The sequence below is a fragment of the Dryas octopetala genome, chromosome 1 (assembly GCF_963921425.1).
Source record: "Dryas octopetala chromosome 1, drDryOcto1.1, whole genome shotgun sequence".
Lineage (NCBI taxonomy): Eukaryota > Viridiplantae > Streptophyta > Magnoliopsida > Rosales > Rosaceae > Dryas > Dryas octopetala.
This window is the reverse complement of record NC_141366.1, coordinates 649,659-671,510: the sequence shown is the minus strand read 5'-3', so window position 1 is coordinate 671,510 and position 21,852 is coordinate 649,659. Positions and strand designations below refer to the sequence as shown.

The 21,852-nt window shown below is 35.8% G+C and overlaps 1 protein-coding gene across 1 annotated transcript; it reads left to right on the top strand.

The window, feature by feature from the left end:
- The first annotated feature begins 1,166 nt into the window (after nt 1-1,166).
- LOC147296046 (callose synthase 3) lies at nt 1,167-20,905 on the top strand. Its single transcript, XM_086250157.1, has 43 exons — nt 1,167-1,294; nt 1,568-1,807; nt 2,793-2,893; nt 3,733-3,857; nt 3,957-4,050; nt 4,235-4,345; nt 4,422-4,538; nt 4,686-4,778; nt 5,178-5,269; nt 5,840-5,966; nt 6,592-6,729; nt 7,005-7,081; nt 7,165-7,261; nt 7,664-7,786; nt 7,880-7,997; nt 8,271-8,605; nt 8,692-8,744; nt 8,844-8,904; nt 9,148-9,229; nt 9,313-9,362; nt 9,448-9,534; nt 9,980-10,114; nt 10,202-10,299; nt 10,446-10,530; nt 10,612-10,772; nt 10,913-11,036; nt 11,117-11,217; nt 11,303-11,441; nt 11,523-11,674; nt 13,744-13,853; nt 13,954-14,076; nt 14,186-14,254; nt 14,405-14,591; nt 14,666-14,822; nt 16,443-16,562; nt 17,162-17,280; nt 17,375-17,458; nt 17,670-17,782; nt 17,872-18,101; nt 18,218-19,015; nt 19,117-19,167; nt 19,815-20,000; nt 20,434-20,905. Exons 2-43 carry the CDS (start codon nt 1,621-1,623, stop codon nt 20,680-20,682), a joined length of 5,859 nt encoding a protein of 1,952 aa, XP_086106283.1. The 5' UTR covers nt 1,167-1,294; nt 1,568-1,620; the 3' UTR covers nt 20,683-20,905.
- Nucleotides 20,906-21,852: the final 947 nt, after the last annotated feature.

Sequence of the window (21,852 nt, the reverse complement as noted above, 5' to 3'; positions counted from 1 at the left end):
AAGTTAAATAAAGTAATTTGTGGATAAGTTTAAAAACTTTAGTGTCATAATTAGATTACGTCACATTCAATGTGACGTGGAATATTGATTGTAAATTTGTAACACAGAATTTCTTTCATTCGATTCAATAATTCATTCCATTGGTCTTTGGGTCTATGCGGAGAGTGGACTCCAGTTTCTCGTGAATCGTGTCTTTTGTCAGTCACAGTCGCTCGGGTGAGCCCCACGCCACTAAACGCGCGATTAGAGAGACAAAACAAACCGACAATCGTCTCTTATCCCAGGATAATCAGGAGTCAGAACCCCTCCCAAAATTCCTAATTAACCCTCTACTTTCACAAAATTACTAAACGACCTTCACCTAATGGTAAAAAGCCTGAGTTCCAGTCAGCTGGCTATAAGGCGGGTTTCACTTTCGCATTTACTGTTTTGTCCTCGCTCGTTTTCTGTTTGGTGTGGTTGGTAAGCAGAAGGTGAGTGGAGTAAAAGTTTACGGGGAGGGTAAAATTGTCTATTAAAATATGAAACCGGCTACTTTTTTACCGTTGTCGGATATTTGCGAATCTTACCTTTTTGAAATTCGAATGGCAATTCTGCTCCCCAATGTCCATTTATTGCTTATTACGAATTTAACCCCGCTGTACTTTACAAGCTGCTGGGAGTAACTTTTTTACAGGATTAACCCGGAAGAAATTAAACCACTTTTAAAATAATCTTTTTTTGGTGGTTTAGAAAATAAATTTTATTAATTATGTATTTATGTCAATAGAGAAATTTTTTGGTGTAACTGATATATCTATACGTTGTGTAACTAATATATGTGTCATAATATGAGTAAATATTATTAATATTATACTCTATTAATATAAATATGCCATTAAATAATATCCTTACACGTTAAATTAGTTATATCACGTAATTCTATATTACTTACATTGAAAAAATTCTCTTACAAATAAAATAAATTGAAAAAATTTATTTTGCTAAAGGGTATTACGGTAATTTAAAACTTACAAGATGGCTCGAACAGAAGGGCATTACAGTAAAGTCAGACACCAAGAACTGAGATCACAGTAAAAAAGCAGTAAGTTTCTCTCTCTGTCTCAAGGAAAAGCTGTATAGCAGTATATAGCAACTTTTGGCTCATAAGCGGCTCCACTTTTCGCTTTCTTTCCTTTTTCCTTACTCTTTGCCCTTTAGTAGCTTAAACTTGCAGCACCGTGTTTCTGTCTCTGTGCTCTGCTATGGCTTCTCTCTCCCTCCTAGGGTTTCTCTTTCACTGAAACGCTTCTCTGTAAGGCTCTCTTCTCTCACACATTCTTTATTCCCACTAATATTCTGGTCTTTGTTTTGTGTAAGATAAGCATATAATCTCTCTCTCTCTCTCTCTCTCTCTTCCTCTCTTTTTCATTCTCTCGTTTGCATATTTAGATGTCTGATTTACAAGCTTAGCCTTTTCTGTCCAACTGGTGAACACATTCTCTCTCGCTCCTGTTTTTGATTTTTGGATAGGGTTTGTGTGTGTGAAGTTTGATTGTATTTTTTGCTTGAAATTCTATTTTTGTAGGAAGGTTCAGTGGGGTGCATTAGCTCTGAGGTTTTGATAGGAAGTTAAGAGCAATGACGTCAAGAGTGGGTTCGGATCAGCCACCGCAGCTGCAGAGGCGGATCACGCGGACACAGACCGCTGGGAACCTCGGGGAGACATTCGATAGTGAGGTCGTGCCGTCGTCGCTGGTTGAGATAGCGCCCATTCTCCGTGTCGCCAATGAGGTTGAATCGCACAATCCCAGAGTTGCTTATCTCTGTGAGTTTCATAGCCACAAGTTTTCTTAAAGTTGTTTAATTTATTTGAACTTATTTTGTGTTTATTTATGGGTTGGTTGTTATCGTGGAATAATGGTTTCAAGTATTTATTTGCATATGGGTCTGTGTCTTTTATACATTAAGGACCTTATTCAATTGTTTCATGTAGTTGGTACCTAAGTAATGCTCAGAAAAATGAAAAATTTAGCCTGGTTTTTGCCTGGTCATATATGAAATTTGTGCACCAGAGCTTACATTGTGCTTGTTTTCTTACATGTGAACACATGCTTGCTTCCGTGCCCTCACCATTGTCTGCATATGTGTCTGCACGTCGTCATAGTAAAAACTTTTTTAATATGTATAATTTTCAAATGGAAGGATTCAATTATTTATTGTTGGATTTGGAGTTTGGCTAGTTACGTTAGAAGTCTGTTATATATCTCACAGATCCCTTCCTTGTATGGGCATGAGTTGAGCTCTGTTGTCTGATATGTGGTTTATCCCCTTCCCTGTATGGACATGAGTTGAGCTCTGTTGTTTCATTAAGGAATGATAATTTATGCCTTTTTCATTAGAAACAATGGCTGATCGATATTATTTGGTCATTTGGTGGATCTTTTTCGATGTGCACTTGTGCACCATCTTTGAAATATTCCACTCTCACAATCAATTGAGTGTTGGTGTGCGGCAGTCAAGTTGGTTTCCTTATTTAACCATATGCCAAGAGGGAACCAACTGCCCCTTTAAATGCATTGTACGATAAAATTAAAACATGAAACTAAAAAACATTTGAACTATTTATTGCTGGAGATTTGGAGTAAACCACAAGAAGTTAGAAGTGGAGAACTTCCAACTTTTTTATTATTATTCTCCATATTTTAAGTTAATTTATTTTCATGTCATTTATAATTTTCTCAAGGCAGTTTGTTTTAATTTCTATTTTATTTTGATGACTTAATATGATTCTATGTGGGATGTTGTTCTAGGTCGATTTTATGCCTTCGAGAAAGCTCATAGGTTGGATCCCACTTCTAGTGGACGTGGTGTTCGTCAGTTTAAAACTGCCCTGCTTCAACGTCTTGAAAGGGTATGCATTATTATGTTTTTTTCATATTCTTATCAAAAGAATTATGTTCTCTTCATATAAAGAACATTAAAATGTGTTTTTACTTTGTCATGTAGAATGATAATTATTCACTTATTTGTATCTGTAGAGATATATAATCCGTTAAAGATTTTGGTCCCTTTGTATAAATAATCAGTCCTTAGTGGCCTCGTGCTTAAAGTTTTTCATATATTAGTTAGAAATTAGAATGCTCTTAAAAAAGTTCTCTTCTGAATTTCCCACCTCTAACAAAGGGAAGAAGTATATCAGGTATGACATACATATCAAGTATCTTTTTGGTATTCTACGCCAACATGTTTTAGTACATGTTTTTGATATCGTTTTCACATCAAAGGACCATAGAGGGCAATATGAAAAGGTACTAAAGAATGCTTGTTAAAGTTGTGTAAATTGCTTGTTAACTTGAACTTGTGTTCTTTTTTAAGGTAAATAAAGATGCACTCTTTATTGCACAATCAGTTTATGAAAAATGGTGGAGGTGTATGTTTTATTTAGAAATTTCTTACTAGCTAATTATAGATGGGGAGGTGTTTTATGAACTACCTGGGTTCTAGCATTCTATATACACACAACAGATACAATGACATATTTATTGTGACTTTGTAAAATTTTAGTCTGTTCTGTTACCAAATAGTTACATCCACAATCCATTTCACCCAAGAAAGAAAAAAAAGGAAGGTGAATATCTGCAGTGTCGATACCCTTTCTAATGAGATTAACATGGGATTTTAGATAATTGTATTTATCTTTTTCTTGTTAGTGTTCTCTGTTCTGTAAGCAAGTTTTGCTCTATATTTCAGGAGAATGATCCAACACTTATGGGAAGGGTCAAAAAAAGTGATGCACGGGAAATGCAGAGCTTCTATCAACATTATTACAAAAAATATATTCAAGCTTTGCAGAATGCTGCTGATAAAGCTGACCGGTGGGTTTGGTGGGAGATAACTGGTTTTGTTAGGTGTTGTGCTTGGAAAATTGCTTCTACTGTTACTTTATCTGATAGTGGTTCTTCTTTTTTATACAGTGCACAACTTACCAAGGCATACCAGACTGCCAATGTTCTCTTTGAAGTTTTAAAGGCTGTTAATACGACACAATCTATAGAAGTTGATCGGGAGGTGAAACTTAGTCACATCTTTCCCTTTCTGATTTGTAAAGCATTTTTCTGTCTTCCTCCTGGACGCTTTGTATGATGTTGATTTTTTTCTTTGCCAATATCAAGACTTAACTAATATTGTTTTATATTATTCGCCTATTGTTTGTGTGTTCTTTGGGAATGAATATTACATTTGACGCTTGCAGATTTTGGAAGCTCATGATAAAGTTGCAGAAAAGACACAGCTGTTGGTCCCTTACAATATCCTTCCACTTGATCCTGATAGTGCAAATCAAGCAATTATGAGATATCCAGAGGTAATATCTTATTATTCAGATTTTTAAGGCCACCCTCCATTTTTAATTTTACTCAAAACATTTTATTGTTTTGCAGATTCAAGCTGCTGTTTTTGCTCTTCGTAACACCAGGGGTCTTCCTTGGCCTAAGGAATACAACAAGAAAAAAGATGAAGACATTCTGGATTGGCTTCAGTCAATGTTTGGGTTTCAGGTGATGTGATTGTACAAAACCTATGTACGTTGAAAGTGCAGTTGATGCTAGTATGACTGTGTTTATTTATACTATTGTTATTCAGTTAGAGTGCAATGCACTTGTTTTCTTAATCAATGTTCATTAACTATGCTAATCGATTTGCAGAAGGATAATGTGGCAAATCAAAGGGAGCACCTGATATTATTACTTGCAAATGTGCACATAAGGCAGTTTCCAAAGCCTGATCAACAACCCAAGGTTTGTCTTTGGCTTGGGTACTTGGTGCATGTGTGGTTTCACTCCCTCTAAATAAGGGTGTTTTTCTACGAAATGGTGGTGGTTACACTTTAATAAGGGTGACAATCTTCACAAAAGAGAAAACTTAGCAGCTTCCATGAAACACAATTTATCTGATATGTCTTAATTAACTTGCAAAAGTAGAAAGTAGTATTTTTTATCTTCTGAAAGCTGAAGTGCTGAATTGAGAACATTCTATTTATTTTCATTAAGTTACCAAGCCTCACCAAAGAGAATAGCTTATTGGAAACCTTATTTGTTTTAGAAATGCCATAACCAATTTGTGAAACTGGAATTGTTTACGTATCCTCTGTTTTTCTATATTTGTTTGTGTCATAATTATGCATATTTTTTGGTTAGTTGGATGACCGTGCACTGACAGAAGTGATGAAGAAGCTTTTCAAGAACTACAAGAAATGGTGCAAGTACTTGGGACGGAAAAGTAGCCTTTGGTGAGATGTCTTATACCAATGTCACTGACTGATATGGTAGTTGCATACTTACCTTCATGAGTATGAGATCTTGTGGTAGTTGCATACTTACCTTCATGAGTATGCGATCTTGACATCAAATAGGACTGTTTATATTCTATAGTCCCCGCTGAGCATATTACACTTTCGGTATGTGTGTTTAGAGAGTCGAAACAGATACAAGTCGAATAAAGTTTTATTGCCCTATTTGAGTGTGAGGTGTTTGACACAGCAACGGATTAGGAGATTGAATTGCCTGTTGGTGTCTTTAAAATTCAATGTGAATAGGAGTCCATATTTTATAGTCCCGCTGAGCATTTTACACTTTTGGTATGTGTGTTTAGGGAGTCGACACAGATACAAGTCGAATAAAGTTTTATTGCCCTATTTGAGTGTGAGGTGTTTGACACACCAACGGATTAGGAGATTGAATTTCCTGTTGGAGTCTTTAAAATTCAATGTGAATAGGAGTCCATATTCTACTTCTATGGTAGTCTCTTGTTTTTCATTAGTTTAAAGCTCTTTATAATGCTTTTGTGGTTCTTTCTTCAGGTTACCAACCATACAGCAAGAGGTGCAACAGCGCAAACTCCTATACATGGGTCTATATCTTCTGATATGGGGGGAAGCTGCAAATTTGAGATTCATGCCAGAGTGCCTCTGTTATATCTATCATCATGTATGTTTAGAGATGGTCTACTCTTCATTACAAATGCAACCATTCTGTGGCATTCCTTCGTTAGCAATGTTAATCTTACAATTCTCCTTCTCAAATTTTTCTCTTTTTGAGTCAACAAGGCCAAAATAAGGTTTTATTTACTTTTGCTCTTTTGTTTTGGGGGGAAAGGGGAGGGGGGGGGGGGGGGGTTTGTTGTGGGGAGGGTTGGGTGCTATAGTTGTAAATCAAGCTGTTGCAAACATGGATTGAGGAAGAGGGATTGTAGGAGTGGGTTGACTTTGGAAGATTTGATAAGAAATTCGTTGGTTAGTTGATCTTTTAGATTTAGATTGAATCAAAGGGGAAGTTTTGAATATTTAAGGTATAAAATCACTCAGGAATTTCGTAGACCTCCAGAGTCCTTTTTTTTGGTCAAGGACCTCTACAGTCCTAAGGTAGTGACAGCAAGCGCTTAGGCACGCTTGTAGTGTTGAGTAACAAAGCTTTCCTTCTTTGTACTTGCTGTAATTCTAGTTGTAATAGCATGCAATTACATGTTTTTTTTCCGTTGTGGATATGCTCCCATAGATGTTTTCTCTACAGTGCATGATTTGATGTTTATTTGTTTCATTCTTTTTTTTGGTAGATGGCATTTGAATTGTATGGTATGTTAGCTGGGAATGTTAGTCCAATGACTGGAGAGAATGTGAAGCCAGCCTATGGAGGTGAAGAAGAGGCTTTCTTGACAAAAGTCGTGACTCCCATTTATGAAGTGATTGCAAAGGTGCTTCATGCAATTTGTTTCTTTTTTCATCCTTTAACTTCAATAAATTTAAGAGAAACCTTGACTCTAAGGTATGGCTTGGCCCAAGCAGTCTGGTCAAGGAAACAGCCTATCTGAAAATAGGGTCATGGCTGTGTACATCTTGCCTTCCTCGGATCCTGCATTGGCGAGTGGCAGGAGCCTCATGTTTTGCGCATCTTTTTTTCTTTTTCAAAAAAGAAAAATATTGAGTGATCCTGATTCTGTTTGCTTATATCTCATTTTTCTCTTGACAGGAAGCTGAATTGAGCAAACGAGGGAAATCAAAGCATTCCCAGTGGAGGAACTATGATGATTTAAATGAATACTTTTGGTACAAACATAAAATTTCTCCCCTCCCCCTTCCTTTGTTGTTTTTTACATCTTTAGTTTTTAATTCCTTTTATATAATTATAGGTCAGTGGACTGTTTCCGGTTAGGATGGCCTATGCGTGCAGGTGCTGATTTCTTTTGCTTGCCTATCGAACGATCTCGTTTTGACAAAAGTAGTGGGGTAAGTAATGTTTATTTCTCTCTTTTTTTTTTTTTTTTTTTTTGCTTTCCCTTTCTGAAAAAGAGGCTGTTTTAGTCCTTTCTGAATCCAAATCAAAAGAAAATTAGTCTTTTTGGGGATTACGTATATTTTTATACTTGTTATCTTTCAAAAACCCAACTCCCTCCTCCCTAAGTGACTGGAACTTATAATTTTTATTTAACAATTGAACTAGGTTTTATGCTGTTTTATCCGGTCATTGGATTTTATTAGAAAAGAAGCACTTTTTTACCCCTCTAATCGTCTTTTACTGTTTCTAATAATTTTGTTTGATGAAGTCATACTTATTCTGCTGGAGCTACTTAGTGCTGTGACTATCCTTTTCTCACCGCATATGTAACTTTTGGTGGATATGATATTCAGGATAACAAGCCAGCTAGTGGAGATCGATGGGTGGGGAAAGTTAATTTCGTTGAGATACGGTCATTTTGGCATATTTTTAGAAGCTTTGATCGCATGTGGAGTTTCTTTATTCTATGTTTACAGGTTCTGTCTTCCATTCCATGTGATTTTTCATGATTTTCTGTACTGTCTTCAACTCTATGACACAGTGCTGAAATTTACTTTTGCTTTTGGAAGGTTATGATCATTGTTGCTTGGAATGGCTCGGGGCAACCCACTTCAATATTTACTGCCGATGTATTCAAGAAAGTATTAAGTGTCTTTATAACTGCTGCAATATTGAAGCTTGGTCAAGGTACTTAAAATTGTTAGTGTGGTGTTGCAAGTAGATTATTGTTCTCTTTTCTGTTTTTTAGACTTTTAAGTGTGCTTCTCCCGCATTTGTGTTTCCCACTTATTGGTATTACATAAGAGGGAAACACAGATATGGTATCAAGAGGTTGAAACAGCTTTTATCTTTCTTTTATTTATTAAAGTAGCAACTACCAGTAGAGTTGCTATCTTGAAATTCACTGCTCATTGTACCAAGTGCAAGTTGTTGATTGATGAATTCGGTTGATTTATGCAGCTCTTCTCGATGTAATTCTTAGTTGGAAGGCTAGGCGGAGTATGTCATTCCATGTTAAGTTGAGATACATTTTAAAGGTCATTTCAGCTGCTGCATGGGTGGTAATTCTGCCGGTTACTTATGCATATACTTGGGAAAACCCTCCTGGGTTTGCTCAAACCATAAAAAGTTGGTTTGGGAATAATTCAAGTTCGCCTTCCTTGTTCATCTTGGCTGTTGTTATCTACTTGTCACCAAATATGCTTGCGGCGGTGTTGTTTCTCTTTCCATTTATTCGTCGATTCCTTGAGAGTTCAAACTATAGAATTGTGATGCTTATGATGTGGTGGTCACAGGTATGTGGAACAGGTTCCTCTATCTGTATATGTATTTTGCGTTTTTTGATTATCGTACATTTTTCTGAGTTCATGATTATTTGCAGCCTCGGCTTTATGTTGGAAGGGGAATGCATGAGAGCACATTTTCCCTTTTCAAGTAAGATTCCATTGCTCAAACGTTAAATGGGATTGGTTTCTTAAATATCTCACTGTTTTCTACATGTGACCTCTGTTTCTCCCCTTTGAAACTTTTCAGGTACACAATGTTTTGGGTTCTTCTTATAATCACAAAGTTGGCATTCAGTTACTATATAGAGGTGTTTCTTCTAACCACATTGGACTTTGTTGTTGCTCTTACGTGCTAGTTGTTAGTACATATCAACAAAACAATAAATGATGATATGGGAAAACTGTGGTGGAGTTTAAAACCAACCTTCTCCCTGGGAAAAATGTCTTAATAAGGCGGATGTTTTCGAGTCAATTCGACTGGAATATTTAGTAACTTGATTTGTGCTGCTGGTCAGTTCATTGCTTGTTCTAATGTTGCATTTTCTTTCCAGATAAAGCCTTTAGTGGGTCCAACAAAAGCCATCATGAGTGTACGTATAACTACTTTTCAGTGGCACGAGTTCTTTCCCCGTGGTAATGTAGCAAATACTATCTTTGTGTTTATTCTTATCTTGCTCATCAATATGTTGTTTACTATATAGTTCTTTGCTGTGCAGCAAAGAACAATATCGGTGTTGTGATTGCACTCTGGGCTCCAATTATCCTGGTACAGTTTATATTGTTTCCTTACCTTCTGTTTTCTTGTTATCCAGCCCAGCATAGTGTAAATTCTTATACGTGAACATTTGCAGGTCTATTTTATGGATACCCAGATTTGGTATGCCATATACTCCACAATATTTGGCGGTATTTATGGTGCATTTCGTCGCCTTGGAGAGGTAATGGATCTTCCCTTACTCTTTAAACTCTACCCTTTGCAATTAGCATCTTTCTTGCTATCCTCTAAAATCTGTATTGAGCCCCTTTTCTGTTGCAAGAGTTATCAAGGTTTTCTATTTGTCCATACAAAATGCCAATAAGTTTCATGGAACCAACATAGCATGATTTGATTTTTTGGAATCATCATATAGTTTCGATATAGCTTAGAGTCTTTTTATCTTCCATATAGCTTGGATGCTGTTTCTTGTTTAAATTTTTGTTTCTGGATGCTGGATGGTTGGATGTTGCATTACATTTTATCATACCCACTTCTTTTTGCTTTTCCTACATCTCCTTATTTATATGCTTTGCAGGGTTTAAAAATGATAAATCCTTGTTGTATTATGCATTAAGAATTATCTTTATAGCATCTTAGTGTTTATTCTTTCTTTGAATTTGTTCCAGATTCGAACGTTAGGAATGCTAAGATCTCGTTTTCAATCATTGCCTGGTGCTTTTAACGGTCGTTTGACGCCGGAGGAAAAGAGTGAGCCAAAGAAGAAAGGACTGAAGGCTACCTTGTCTCGCACCTTTGTTCAGGTTAACTTTAATTTCATTATATGGAAATTGTAACTTCTCCGTTATTTGCCTTCTCCATGGGTTGTATTTATGAGTTTATTGTTGCAGAGAGGAGGCAAAGAGAATGAGAAAGAGGCAGCAAGATTTGCTCAATTATGGAACACAATAATAAGTAGTTTCAGAGAGGAGGATCTTATAAGCAAAAGGTAATCTGGAATGCTGCTGTGTTGGTGAATATATTCTTGATTCTATTTCTAGTAGTAGCTCAATGTTGTGGGTCTACTTCTTTGTCCTGAATCTTTCTGTAGTGTTCTTTCTTTTGTAAACTGTGCTAAGCTTATTCCATTTTCAGGGAAATGGACCTTTTGCTTGTTCCTTATTGGGCTGATCGTGATTTGGGCGTTATACAGTGGCCTCCATTTTTACTTGCCAGCAAGGTTTGTTTTTAGTGTGCTTTTTATCAGGATTTTTTTTTATAATCCCTATGTGCATCCAGTGATTGTGTGTTTGCTGATTAGATCCCGATAGCATTAGACATGGCCAAGGACAGCAATGGCAAGGATAAAGAGCTGAAAAAGAGGATTGCGAATGACAACTACATGTCTTGTGCTGTTTGTGAATGCTATGCTTCATTTAAAAACATAATTAAGTTCCTGGTTCAGGGAGACCGTGAGAAAGAGTAGGTTTCTGTGCATTGTAAGAAGAATTACGTTAGAACATAGAGAAAATAATGTTTCAACTGATATTTGTGCCATAATTTTCAACTGGTATGGATAAACTTCAAGTTGTCTATGCTAAGCTAAAATGATTGGGTTTCAGGGTTATAGATTATATATTTTCTGAGGTTGACAAACACATACAAGATGATAACCTGATGAAGGAATTCAAGATGAGTGCTCTTCCTAGCCTCTATGACCACTTTGTTAAGCTTATCAAATATTTGGTAAGATTTTAAAATTGTACATAAGATCTTCTCAGTCAGTTTGATGAATGGTCCTAACCAAGTTAGCTTGAGATTTGCAGAAAGAAAATAAACAGGACGACAGGGATCCAGTTGTGATTCTCTTCCAGGACATGCTGGAGGTAGTGACCAGAGACATAATGATGGAGGACCATATAACCAGGTGTCACATCAAGATGTGATTGCGTCCTCATTTTCATATACATTTTGAAGTTTTATTTACAATGTTGTCCTTTTTTCTTGTGTAGTTTGGTAGATTCAATCCATGGTGGGTCTGGCCATGAAGGGATGATGCCCCTGGATCAACATCAACAGCATCAGTTGTTTGCATCTGCTGGAGCTATCAAGTTCCCTATTACACATGTAACCGAGGCTTGGAAGGAGAAGGTGTGCCATTGATAGAGATTTGATTAAAAATTCTAATCTTCAATGAATCCTGTAATCCTTAGTAGTTACCTTTGTTTGCAGATTAACCGTCTTGATCTATTGCTTACCACAAAGGAGTCTGCCATGGATGTACCATCCAACTTAGAAGCTAGAAGGCGGATTTCTTTCTTCTCAAATTCTTTGTTCATGGACATGCCTCCAGCACCAAAAGTTCGCAATATGCTTTCTTTCTCGTAAGCTATCTTGCTTTCTTTTCTCTTTTTCTTCTTCTTTTTTCCTTTTTTTTTAATTTCTATTTCATCTATGAATTTCCTAATCATATTTATATTTTTTATCATTTAAAGAAGTAGGATAAAACTTTGTTGAGCCTTCCTTTTCTGATCTAAAGTTTTCTCGTGCAATCCACCATGATGTGCTTTTCTGCAGTATGCACAGTTTGTCCGTTTAGTTCCTTGTAAATCCTTGGCATAATTGATTATTACTCCTTGCTTTCTCCATGCTTGATATTGTAAGGTGGATGTGTTTAGCCCTATAGAATGAAGGTGTGTGGAAAACTAGCATGGACCAGAGCTTTCGAAGCAATTGGAAATTTTAAAGTATTTCCTTATTGATTGCAACATGCTCAAACACATGCAGTCACATACACAATTTTTAGTATATAATTGATCTGTAGAACAAGATTTATAAAATCTAATAACACAAAATTACATTTTTCATACTCGTTCCTATAGTTTGGGCAAGATTCTTAATCCCTATAGTTTAAACTTGAAATGCATACCCCTACCGTTTCCTAACGATACAACTTACAAGTGCTTTTTCGTACCAAAAATGGTTTGTTTAATTTGGACTAATTTGAAATCACTAGAAAACTATAAGGGTATGTTTCTTAAGTTTTAAAATACAAGTAAGAAAGTAGAATCCGGACCTAACTACAAGTACAAATAATAGAGTGTAGTCATAATTTATGTATGATTTTGTGGCCAAAACCTTTGATATGGGCAGGTTCATTTTATTTTCTTTTGAGTTGCAAAGCAGAAGCAGTTGTAATAGGCAGCAGGTTCATTTTATTATATGACTATCATATCATATACTAAAATACAATTTTGGCCAAGAATGGGAATAAATTCAATTCAGAGATGTTTGGCGGATTCAATCTTTGTTTCCTCATTTGTACTGGCTAACAATGAATTGGGGAGTAGTCATTTCTTCGCTAGGTTACCATCTGGTTGCATTTTTTATATTTATTTTAAATTTTCGAAGGAATTTGAATGATAGAGAATTATTAGCATTTTTAGATTTTCCATCTCCAATCAATAATGTCTCCTTGAATCCGGGTCGATTACAACAAAGAATTTGGTCATGGGATTTTAAACTTTTCACGATTTTGAGCCATATAAGATGATCTGGAAGGCCGGTATACCCACTGAAGTGCAACTTTTGCTTTGCTTTGGTGGTTGACAGAAAAATAAATACGTTTGACTTGCTGCAAGAAAAGACCCTATGTTTATCCTCACATTGGCGTGTTTTGTGCAAAAGGGAGAGGGAGGGTATTATCATATATTGTTTTGCCTTTTCCTTTCTCAACTCAAATATGAGTTAGGATGTTGTATTTGTTTAGGGTCATGTGGGATAGGTGTAGGAATTGGTACTTCTTGCTGGTGGAGATTATGGGTATTGGGTCCTATAAGAAGGCAATTACTGCTTGGGGGTGGTGTGCCGTATTGGCTTCTTTGTGGATTATTGTTTGGGGGAAAATAAATAATAGTCCCTCTACGGGGGAGCATGTGGGTTTACTTTGGGATAGAATTAGATATGTAGCTTCTCTGAATGCATCTTTTCCAATGTGTTTTGTGGATATCTGTTTGTGTAATTCATATTGATTGGTAGTGAATTATGAGTTGAATGTAATATGAGCTTTGTTTATTGACTGCGATGTACATCTTGTCCATATTTCTTATATTTTTTTATTAGAAGTTTGTGCTTCTCATAAAAAAAATATCAATCCTGTGATGGTTACTTGTTGCAAGTTGCAACATGCTAATTCTACGGGCATTTCCCTTATTTCTAATATATTTTCAGAAATTTTATAGAATTGTGGAACATAAGAAACTTGCTGAAAGCTAGCAATTTAGGTGGTGTCAATTCCTAATGGTGCATCAAGCCAAGCTAGATTGCACCAATTTGATAATTATCGGAAAAAAATTGATATACAGAGACTTCATATGTGGCTAAGCATTTGTGTGCCATATAATTTTATTCCCTCTGGTTATACTTGATTATGAAATTATTATCTTTCTTGTAGTGTTTTAACACCTTACTACACCGAGGAGGTTCTCTTTTCCGTGCGAGATTTGGAAGAGCCAAATGAAGATGGTGTTTCAATTCTCTTCTACTTGCAAAAAATTTTCCCAGGTTTATTGCTTGTACACTGAAATATCAAGCTTGTGTATTTGTGTTTCCTTTGAAACTTAAATCTTATACTGCTTCTATGTTGGCTGAGTAAAACAAATAGATGAATGGAACAACTTTCTTGAGCGTGTGAAATCCACTGAAGAGGAACTTAAAGGGTCTGATGAATTGGAAGAAGAGCTTCGCTTATGGGCATCATATAGAGGCCAAACTTTGACTCGTACCGGTACTCTCTCTACCTATGCATCTATACAGTATATGCATATTTTTAAAACAGAATGATTGCAAGATATTGTTCTATTTGGGTATTTACTAAATTTCTTTACTAATGCTAGTAAGAGGCATGATGTACTACCGGAAAGCTTTGGAGCTTCAGTCTTTTCTTGACATGGCCAAAGATGAGGGTACCTAATTTTTCTCATTGAAATTTCCTTTTATTTGTATTTCATAATTTGTGTAATATTGATTGTTACATTTCTATTGAAGTGAGATATAATGTCAGCTAAGAAAGTATTGTTTACTTTTGCTACTTGGCTGGATATCACCTTGCCCAGATTTAATGGAAGGCTATAAGGCCATAGAGTTGAATTCAGAGGATCAGACAAAGGGAAGGTCACTGTGGGCACAATGTCAAGCAGTAGCTGATATGAAATTCACATATGTGGTATCATGCCAACTATATGGGATTCACAAGCGATCTGGTGATCCTCGTGCACAGGACATTCTGAGGCTCATGACAATGTATGTTTCCAAGAGTGTTTTGCTAATGTGCTGATTGTCACATTTTTAATTGGTGGTCTTATTTCATGTGACAGATATCCGTCTTTACGTGTGGCATATATTGATGAGGTTGAAGAACCTAGCAAAGATAGGTCAAAGAAGATCAACCAAAAAGCTTATTATTCTACTTTAGTAAAGGCCGCTTTGCCAAAGTCAATTGATTCTTCAGAACCAGTACAAAATCTGGACCAGGTAATACTCTTTACATCCTATGATTTTTCATGTAAGTTGCATGATGTGTGATATTTAAAACTTGTTTATGTATAGCATTGTAAAACTTGTTTTCGTTAAGGTCCATATGGTGTTGGGTTTCCGTATTGAATATTAGTAAGAAACTGAAAACTGTTGTTGAGAACCAAGGATACTGTGAGTCTGACTGAGTTTGTCTAGCTAGGACTAAGAAACATACTTGTGACTACTTGGCACACTTTAAGCCTTGGGAGGAGCCTGTTGAAAAAGGAATCGACGATTTAAAGGCAGTGGCTTGATAAAATAGGGAGAGAATATCATAATTCTGAAAGGGTTTAGATAAAGTGCAACCTTAATCATGGTAGGAAATTAAATACGAAACAACTAACTTAATTTAGGAAACCAGACACTCATAAGCAAACTAGAACACCAAATATTCTGGCTTAGCATCCTGATTACAATATACTTTTGTGAGACAGATTATCAAATAAATTACTTTACATCAGGATAGTGTGTATATGAGACCGGTACATGGTGTGAAAAAGTAAATTATATTGCACAAGGATGTATGTGTGAGACAAACCATTATCTTAATGTGAAAAAGTGAGTTTTGTTGCATTAGGATAATGTATGTCTCAAAGGTATAATAAATCGTATTTTGTCTGCATAATTTTATATTCATCATGGATTTTTTTTGGTGGATATCCACAAATTTTATAAAAAACATCATTATGTTTATTGAACTTTGAAAAAATGTTTAGTAATTATGTTTACTACTGTAATAGTTATAAGGGGACTAATGAAATTTTCAATAAAAGATGTACTGTCAGCCCATAAAAAGTGGCAACCAAATAACTACTAATTTTAGAAGGAGCATTGGCCATTAATTCTCCATGTGAATTGGCCACTTAGTGCTCTAAATCCTGATTGGTGATATCATGCTGTTGAGAAATTTGGTAATTTTTGTTAGGTTAGTTTATGTGTTGAAATGCTTTATAGAACCATGGAACATACTGTTATGTTTTGCATGGTTCCCAAATGTTTAATTATTTGATACTACACTCCCCTTCATGCACGGGACCCCTTACACCATGCGGAATACAATATATAAATTGGGTCAAAATCTTTATATTAAGTTGACACTCTTGATTCATGTTAGCTTTGTTACTTTCCACTAAGGTTGGTGCTAAAAGATACTACACATGTTTTTTCCTGAAAAAAGGTACTAGACTAGTTTTAATCAACTCATCTTCGGGGAGCTCCAGGTCCAGTTTGTTTTTCGACTATATAAATTTGTTTACTACTTTTCATATTTTGATTTTGTATATTTTGGCTGGTCATTGTGGGGTAGAAATTGGCGGTTAATATGTATGAAGAACGTTTATCAGTTGTCTGAGTTAAATTGTGTTGTACATGTATCGTACATAATACGGTTAAGTTGTGTGCACTGTCACGTGTACCTTTCTTTATGATTTTTTTTTTCTCTCTTCCTCTCTCCCTTTTTTTATGTTCATTGTTAACCTTTTAGACAATAAATTTTCATTACAGTTTATGTATGGTTACACTTTATCATATTTGAGCCCATAACATCTTCTACTAAATTGTATTGGTATCTGTATGCAGGTTATTTATCGCATAAAGCTTCCTGGACCTGCTATTTTGGGCGAGGGAAAGCCAGAAAATCAAAATCATGCCATTATTTTCACACGCGGAGAAGGCTTGCAAACAATTGATATGAACCAGGTATGGTGGTTGTTATCAGAAGGCCGGCCGATCCAGGATTTTACCGTCGTGAGGGAAAGCATAAATGATGATGATTGATAGGGTTAGGAAAAAAAAAAAACTTTAACCAAGTACAAAAAATTAAATTTTGATGGATAACATTTTCATTCAGTGCATTTACTTGTATGCTTCTTGCAAGTTGTCATGTTTTAAAAGTGTCGGATGACAACCTCATAGGCTCATAACAATAATATAGAATATGTGTTTCTCAAGATATACAACCAAGTCTTCCATTCAATTAGGCATTCGGTTCTTCACAATCCTCATTGAGCATGTTTGTTTTTTCTTAATAGTGGCCAGATATCTGGCGGTAAAGTTTCCTTTTGTTTTCTTCTTTTTTGGTTTGTAATCAGGAGTGAAAGGATATTTTTTTTTTCCTAACAGGAGTTTCCCATTCAGTTAGATATTATGAGCTTTTTTTGTGGGGGCCAACTAAAAATGATTGTGTAGAAATTAAATTAAATTATTTTTTCATTGGAGGCCACTGACCCCACTGGGACTAGCTGGATCTGCCTGTCTCCCCTCTTGGGCAATGTTAGTTAATATGACTGTTTCTGTAGGATAACTACATGGAAGAAGCCTTGAAAATGAGGAATTTGCTGCAAGAATTTCTTGAGAAGCATGATGGTGTGAGGTACCCTACAATTCTCGGACTTAGGGAGCATATATTTACTGGAAGGTTAGCTATTTTGTGTTGTTACTAAAGTCGTCTTGCTGTGTAACAAACTGATGATTACTAAGTATCACTAATTTTTTTTCATGATCCGGTGCAGTGTTTCTTCTCTAGCTTGGTTCATGTCAAATCAGGAAAACAGTTTTGTGACTATTGGTCAGAGATTGTTGGCCAACCCTCTCAAGTAAGTTACTTACTTAAAAGAAAAACTTGAAACTAAAATAATAGCAGATCAATGTTTTTTAATGGGTTATTTCTGTGTGTGCATGAGTGTATCATGCATTTGGTTTTTTTTTTTTTTTTTTTTTAATTTCTTTGTTTTTTATGTGATAAATTTCTCCTTAAAATTTTCACTGTTCCGAATTTCTAATAATTACTTGCTTCTGCTCATCCAGGGTTCGATTTCATTATGGTCATCCGGATGTGTTTGATAGGCTTTTTCACCTTACTAGAGGAGGCATCAGTAAAGCATCCAAGGTTATCAATTTGAGTGAAGACATATTTGCTGGTAAGATGAAGACATTTGAGTTAAAATTTATCTGTTATCACAATTTATAAGCGGGGTATCAAAATCTTATTATGTGATTGGGATTGCAGGCTTTAATTCCACACTCCGTCAAGGCAACGTAACTCATCACGAGTACATACAAGTTGGGAAGGGGAGAGATGTGGGCCTTAACCAGATCTCTATGTTTGAGGCAAAAATAGCTAATGGAAATGGGGAGCAGACGGTCAGTCGAGATATATACCGACTTGGACACCGTTTTGACTTTTTCCGTATGTTGTCATGCTATTTCACCACGGTTGGTTTCTACTACAGTACTCTGGTATGTTGCGCTTTACTCTTTAGTTTATGTTTCAAATATTATGTGATCAGTTTGTTTAAAAACTAAATATTGTAGTAGTTAAAGGTTCTGAACGTGGAGATATATTTTTCTGGCAGATTACTGTGCTTACTGTGTATGTCTTCCTTTATGGTCGCCTCTATCTGGTTCTTAGTGGACTTGAAGAAGGTTTGAGCACTCAACCAGCCATTCGAGACAATAAGCCTCTTCAAGTTGCTCTTGCTTCTCAATCATTCGTTCAAATAGGATTTTTAATGGCCTTGCCTATGTTGATGGAGATTGGCTTGGAAAAGGGTTTCCGGACAGCACTAAGTGAATTCATCTTGATGCAATTGCAACTGGCCCCAGTATTTTTTACATTCTCGCTTGGAACGAAGACCCACTATTATGGACGAACATTACTTCATGGTGGTGCAAAATATAGACCTACAGGTCGCGGGTTTGTGGTGTTCCATGCCAAGTTTGCTGACAACTATAGGCTATACTCCCGCAGCCACTTTGTTAAGGGTATTGAGCTCTTGGTTTTACTTCTGGTGTACCAGATATTTGGTCACACTTATAGAAGTGCTGTTGCGTACATTTTGATCACTGTATCTATGTGGTTTATGGTGAGCACATGGCTTTTTGCTCCCTTTCTGTTCAATCCTTCTGGTTTTGAGTGGCAAAAGATTGTTGATGATTGGACCGATTGGAATAAGTGGATAAGTAACCGTGGTGGCATAGGTGTTCCCCCTGAAAAAAGTTGGGAATCATGGTGGGAGGAGGAACAAGAGCATCTCCGGTATTCTGGAAAGCGTGGTATTGTAGCCGAGATTCTATTATCTTTACGATTCTTTATCTATCAGTATGGACTCGTATATCACTTGAACATTGCAAAGAAAACCAAGAGTGTCCTGGTAAATAGTAACCTATTGTTTTTCTCCCTTTTCCCCCTCTCTTTTCTTGGAATCTTTGGCAATTGGAAACTTATATTTATATTAAATTCACTTGGTAACAGGTCTATGGCATCTCATGGCTGGTGATCTTCCTTATTTTGTTTGTGATGAAGGTGAGTGTCAAAATTCTTTTTATATTTGCTTAATTACTATTCCCACACATGGTAACTGCTTTGTCAAAGCAATATTTTGGTTGCTACCTACCTAGTGATATCTTATTGGAAGGTATCGCTTGGCTTTTGTTTTTCCCATTTAGATTCCTGCAGTTCCCCAGTCATTTGGGTGAATTTAGTGCATAGATCGGATTTTGAACAGTTTTTTGTTTTTGTTTTTGGGAATGGTAATTTGAAAATTTGAATCAGTCTTGGTGGTATGAGTAAACTATAAAAATTGAATACAAAAGAAAATATGGGAATTTCCATCTGTTCATGAACAAATTAAAAGGGAGGGTTGATGTGTTCTGCTAATTGTTTGCGCCCAAAGGGATTAACCAATTTCTGTAAACGATGACAAAATGCCATGCTACTTAAGGTACAATTATTTATTTGTCTTTGTTTGAGTTTCTCAAGGAACTATAGTTGTCTAGTAAAGATATCATTTCTTCTCTATAAGTTCTTTTTACATGTATTGCATTTTCAGATTATTTTCTTAAATATCATTGCAAACTGTGTGCTTTTCCTATAGTTTAACTAATGTACTAAGTGGCCAAAAAAAAAAACTAATGTACTTAACTACTTAATTGTTTCTATTTCTTTTCCAGTGTGTATCTGTTGGGAGGCGAAGGTTCAGTGCAGATTTCCAACTAGTGTTTCGGCTAATCAAGGGATTAATATTTGTAACTTTTGTGTCCATTCTGGTCACTTTGATTGTGCTACCTCACATGACCCTGCAGGACATCATTGTGTGCATTCTTGCTTTCATGCCAACTGGTTGGGGGATTCTTTTGGTGAGTGAATGTTCCAATCTTGCGCCACCTTAATTCACTGTTATACGAATACTCTGGATTAAACTGAAACGTGGATTTGAAGACTATTGAATTCTGAACCAAACTTGATAAGCACACAGGTGCTTGTTAGTTTCTTAAAATAATGGCAATGGGATGATTTTAAACCACCGAATTTGGAGATTTCCTAACTTTCTGCTGCTAGTTTGATTTGGAACTCCTTATATCAAAATATGCAGCTCTGTTTTCTGTATTAGAAAAAAAGTATTTTATATATTGTTTGGTTTCTTGTCAAGCATGTGTGGGCAATACTGAGTTTGCGGGCAAAAAAAGTAAAATTTGCGGTCTATACTGAGTTTGTAATTGAATCTTGCCACTTCCGTGCATGATTGTCCTTGAATTTCCTAATTGCATTTGTGTTCCTATCTCTTGTCAGATTGCACAAGCTTGCAAGCCTCTTGTTCACAAAGCTGGTTTATGGCCATCCGTTCGGACACTTGCTCGTGGCTATGAGATAATTATGGGCTTGCTTCTATTCACCCCAGTTGCATTCTTGGCCTGGTTTCCTTTTGTTTCGGAATTCCAAACTCGTATGCTCTTCAACCAAGCATTCAGCAGAGGTTTACAGATTTCTCGTATTCTTGGTGGGCAGCGGAAGGATCGCTCATCCCGGAACAAGGAGTAATCTTACTTGGAAGCTAAATTTTGGATTTGGGTTGCTACAGTCATCAGACTTGTTAAACAAGATCTTTGTTCATATCTGTTGTAAGTTGTAATTATGAATTGTTTGGGCTGCATTTTTGTTAGTTCCATTTGGCTGACCGCAACCCTGTCAATTTTCAGATCTTAGTAAAAATGCACGTATATCTATTTTTGATTAAAATTCTAGTGTCATCTTTTGGGCGTCATCTATCTGGCCGTGCTTTGTTTTTATTATTTTTTCAAGCTCTGCGAACATTTTCCAGACTAGTGCATATTCTAATGCGGGACGTTGAAGATAGTTTAAATCACCATGATGTTTTGTTTACGTTGATATGTTTGTAGAGTGAAGTTAATGTGATCAATGGGGTTGGACAAATTTAGACTTCATCCAGGAATCTTGATCTACTTTGTTTAATCTTTTCAAGCAATTGCAAGTTTGTTCTTTTAAGATAAAAGAAAAAATCAAAGTCGAAGGATTGTGAGTTGGTATAGATTTGGACTCCTTCATGTGAATGTTAACTCAGAGGGGTTTATCTTATACAATATAGGGGAGAGGTTGTTGCCATTCTTTTGTTCCACTTTTGAAAATATTCCAATTGCTCATTACAGCTTTAACTATCCTATCCTACAACTATACCCAAGGTTGCTATAAAAAAAAAAATTAAAAAAAAAAAAAAGATGACAATTTTCGGATTCAATTTTTTATTTTTTTTCAACACCAACAAAAATCTAATTTTCAATTCTACCCTTATGTAAATTGACCTTCAAGACTTAAAAATTTAATTAAATTAACTTGAACCTATAACCAACATCAATTCTTTACTCACATCGTCATTCTACTCTCTATTAAAATCTTAAACACACTATACCACTCTTCATATTGATGCAACAAGTTTAATATTGACAAATGAATGGTTAAATTGTGGTTTGAGAGTCTTTAAATGAAGTATTTTCGGCACACCTAGAGTCAAACATGTTATATTCAGATGGTATCGTTTAAGACTTTTCATTCCTCAACAATATATACATAACAAAATACGCCTTGTTCCTTACAATACGAAAGGAAATAGGATCATTACATCATGGCCATTACATATATTCATTCTAGTTATTATTATTATTATTATTATTTTTGTCCGATTAATTCAACCCG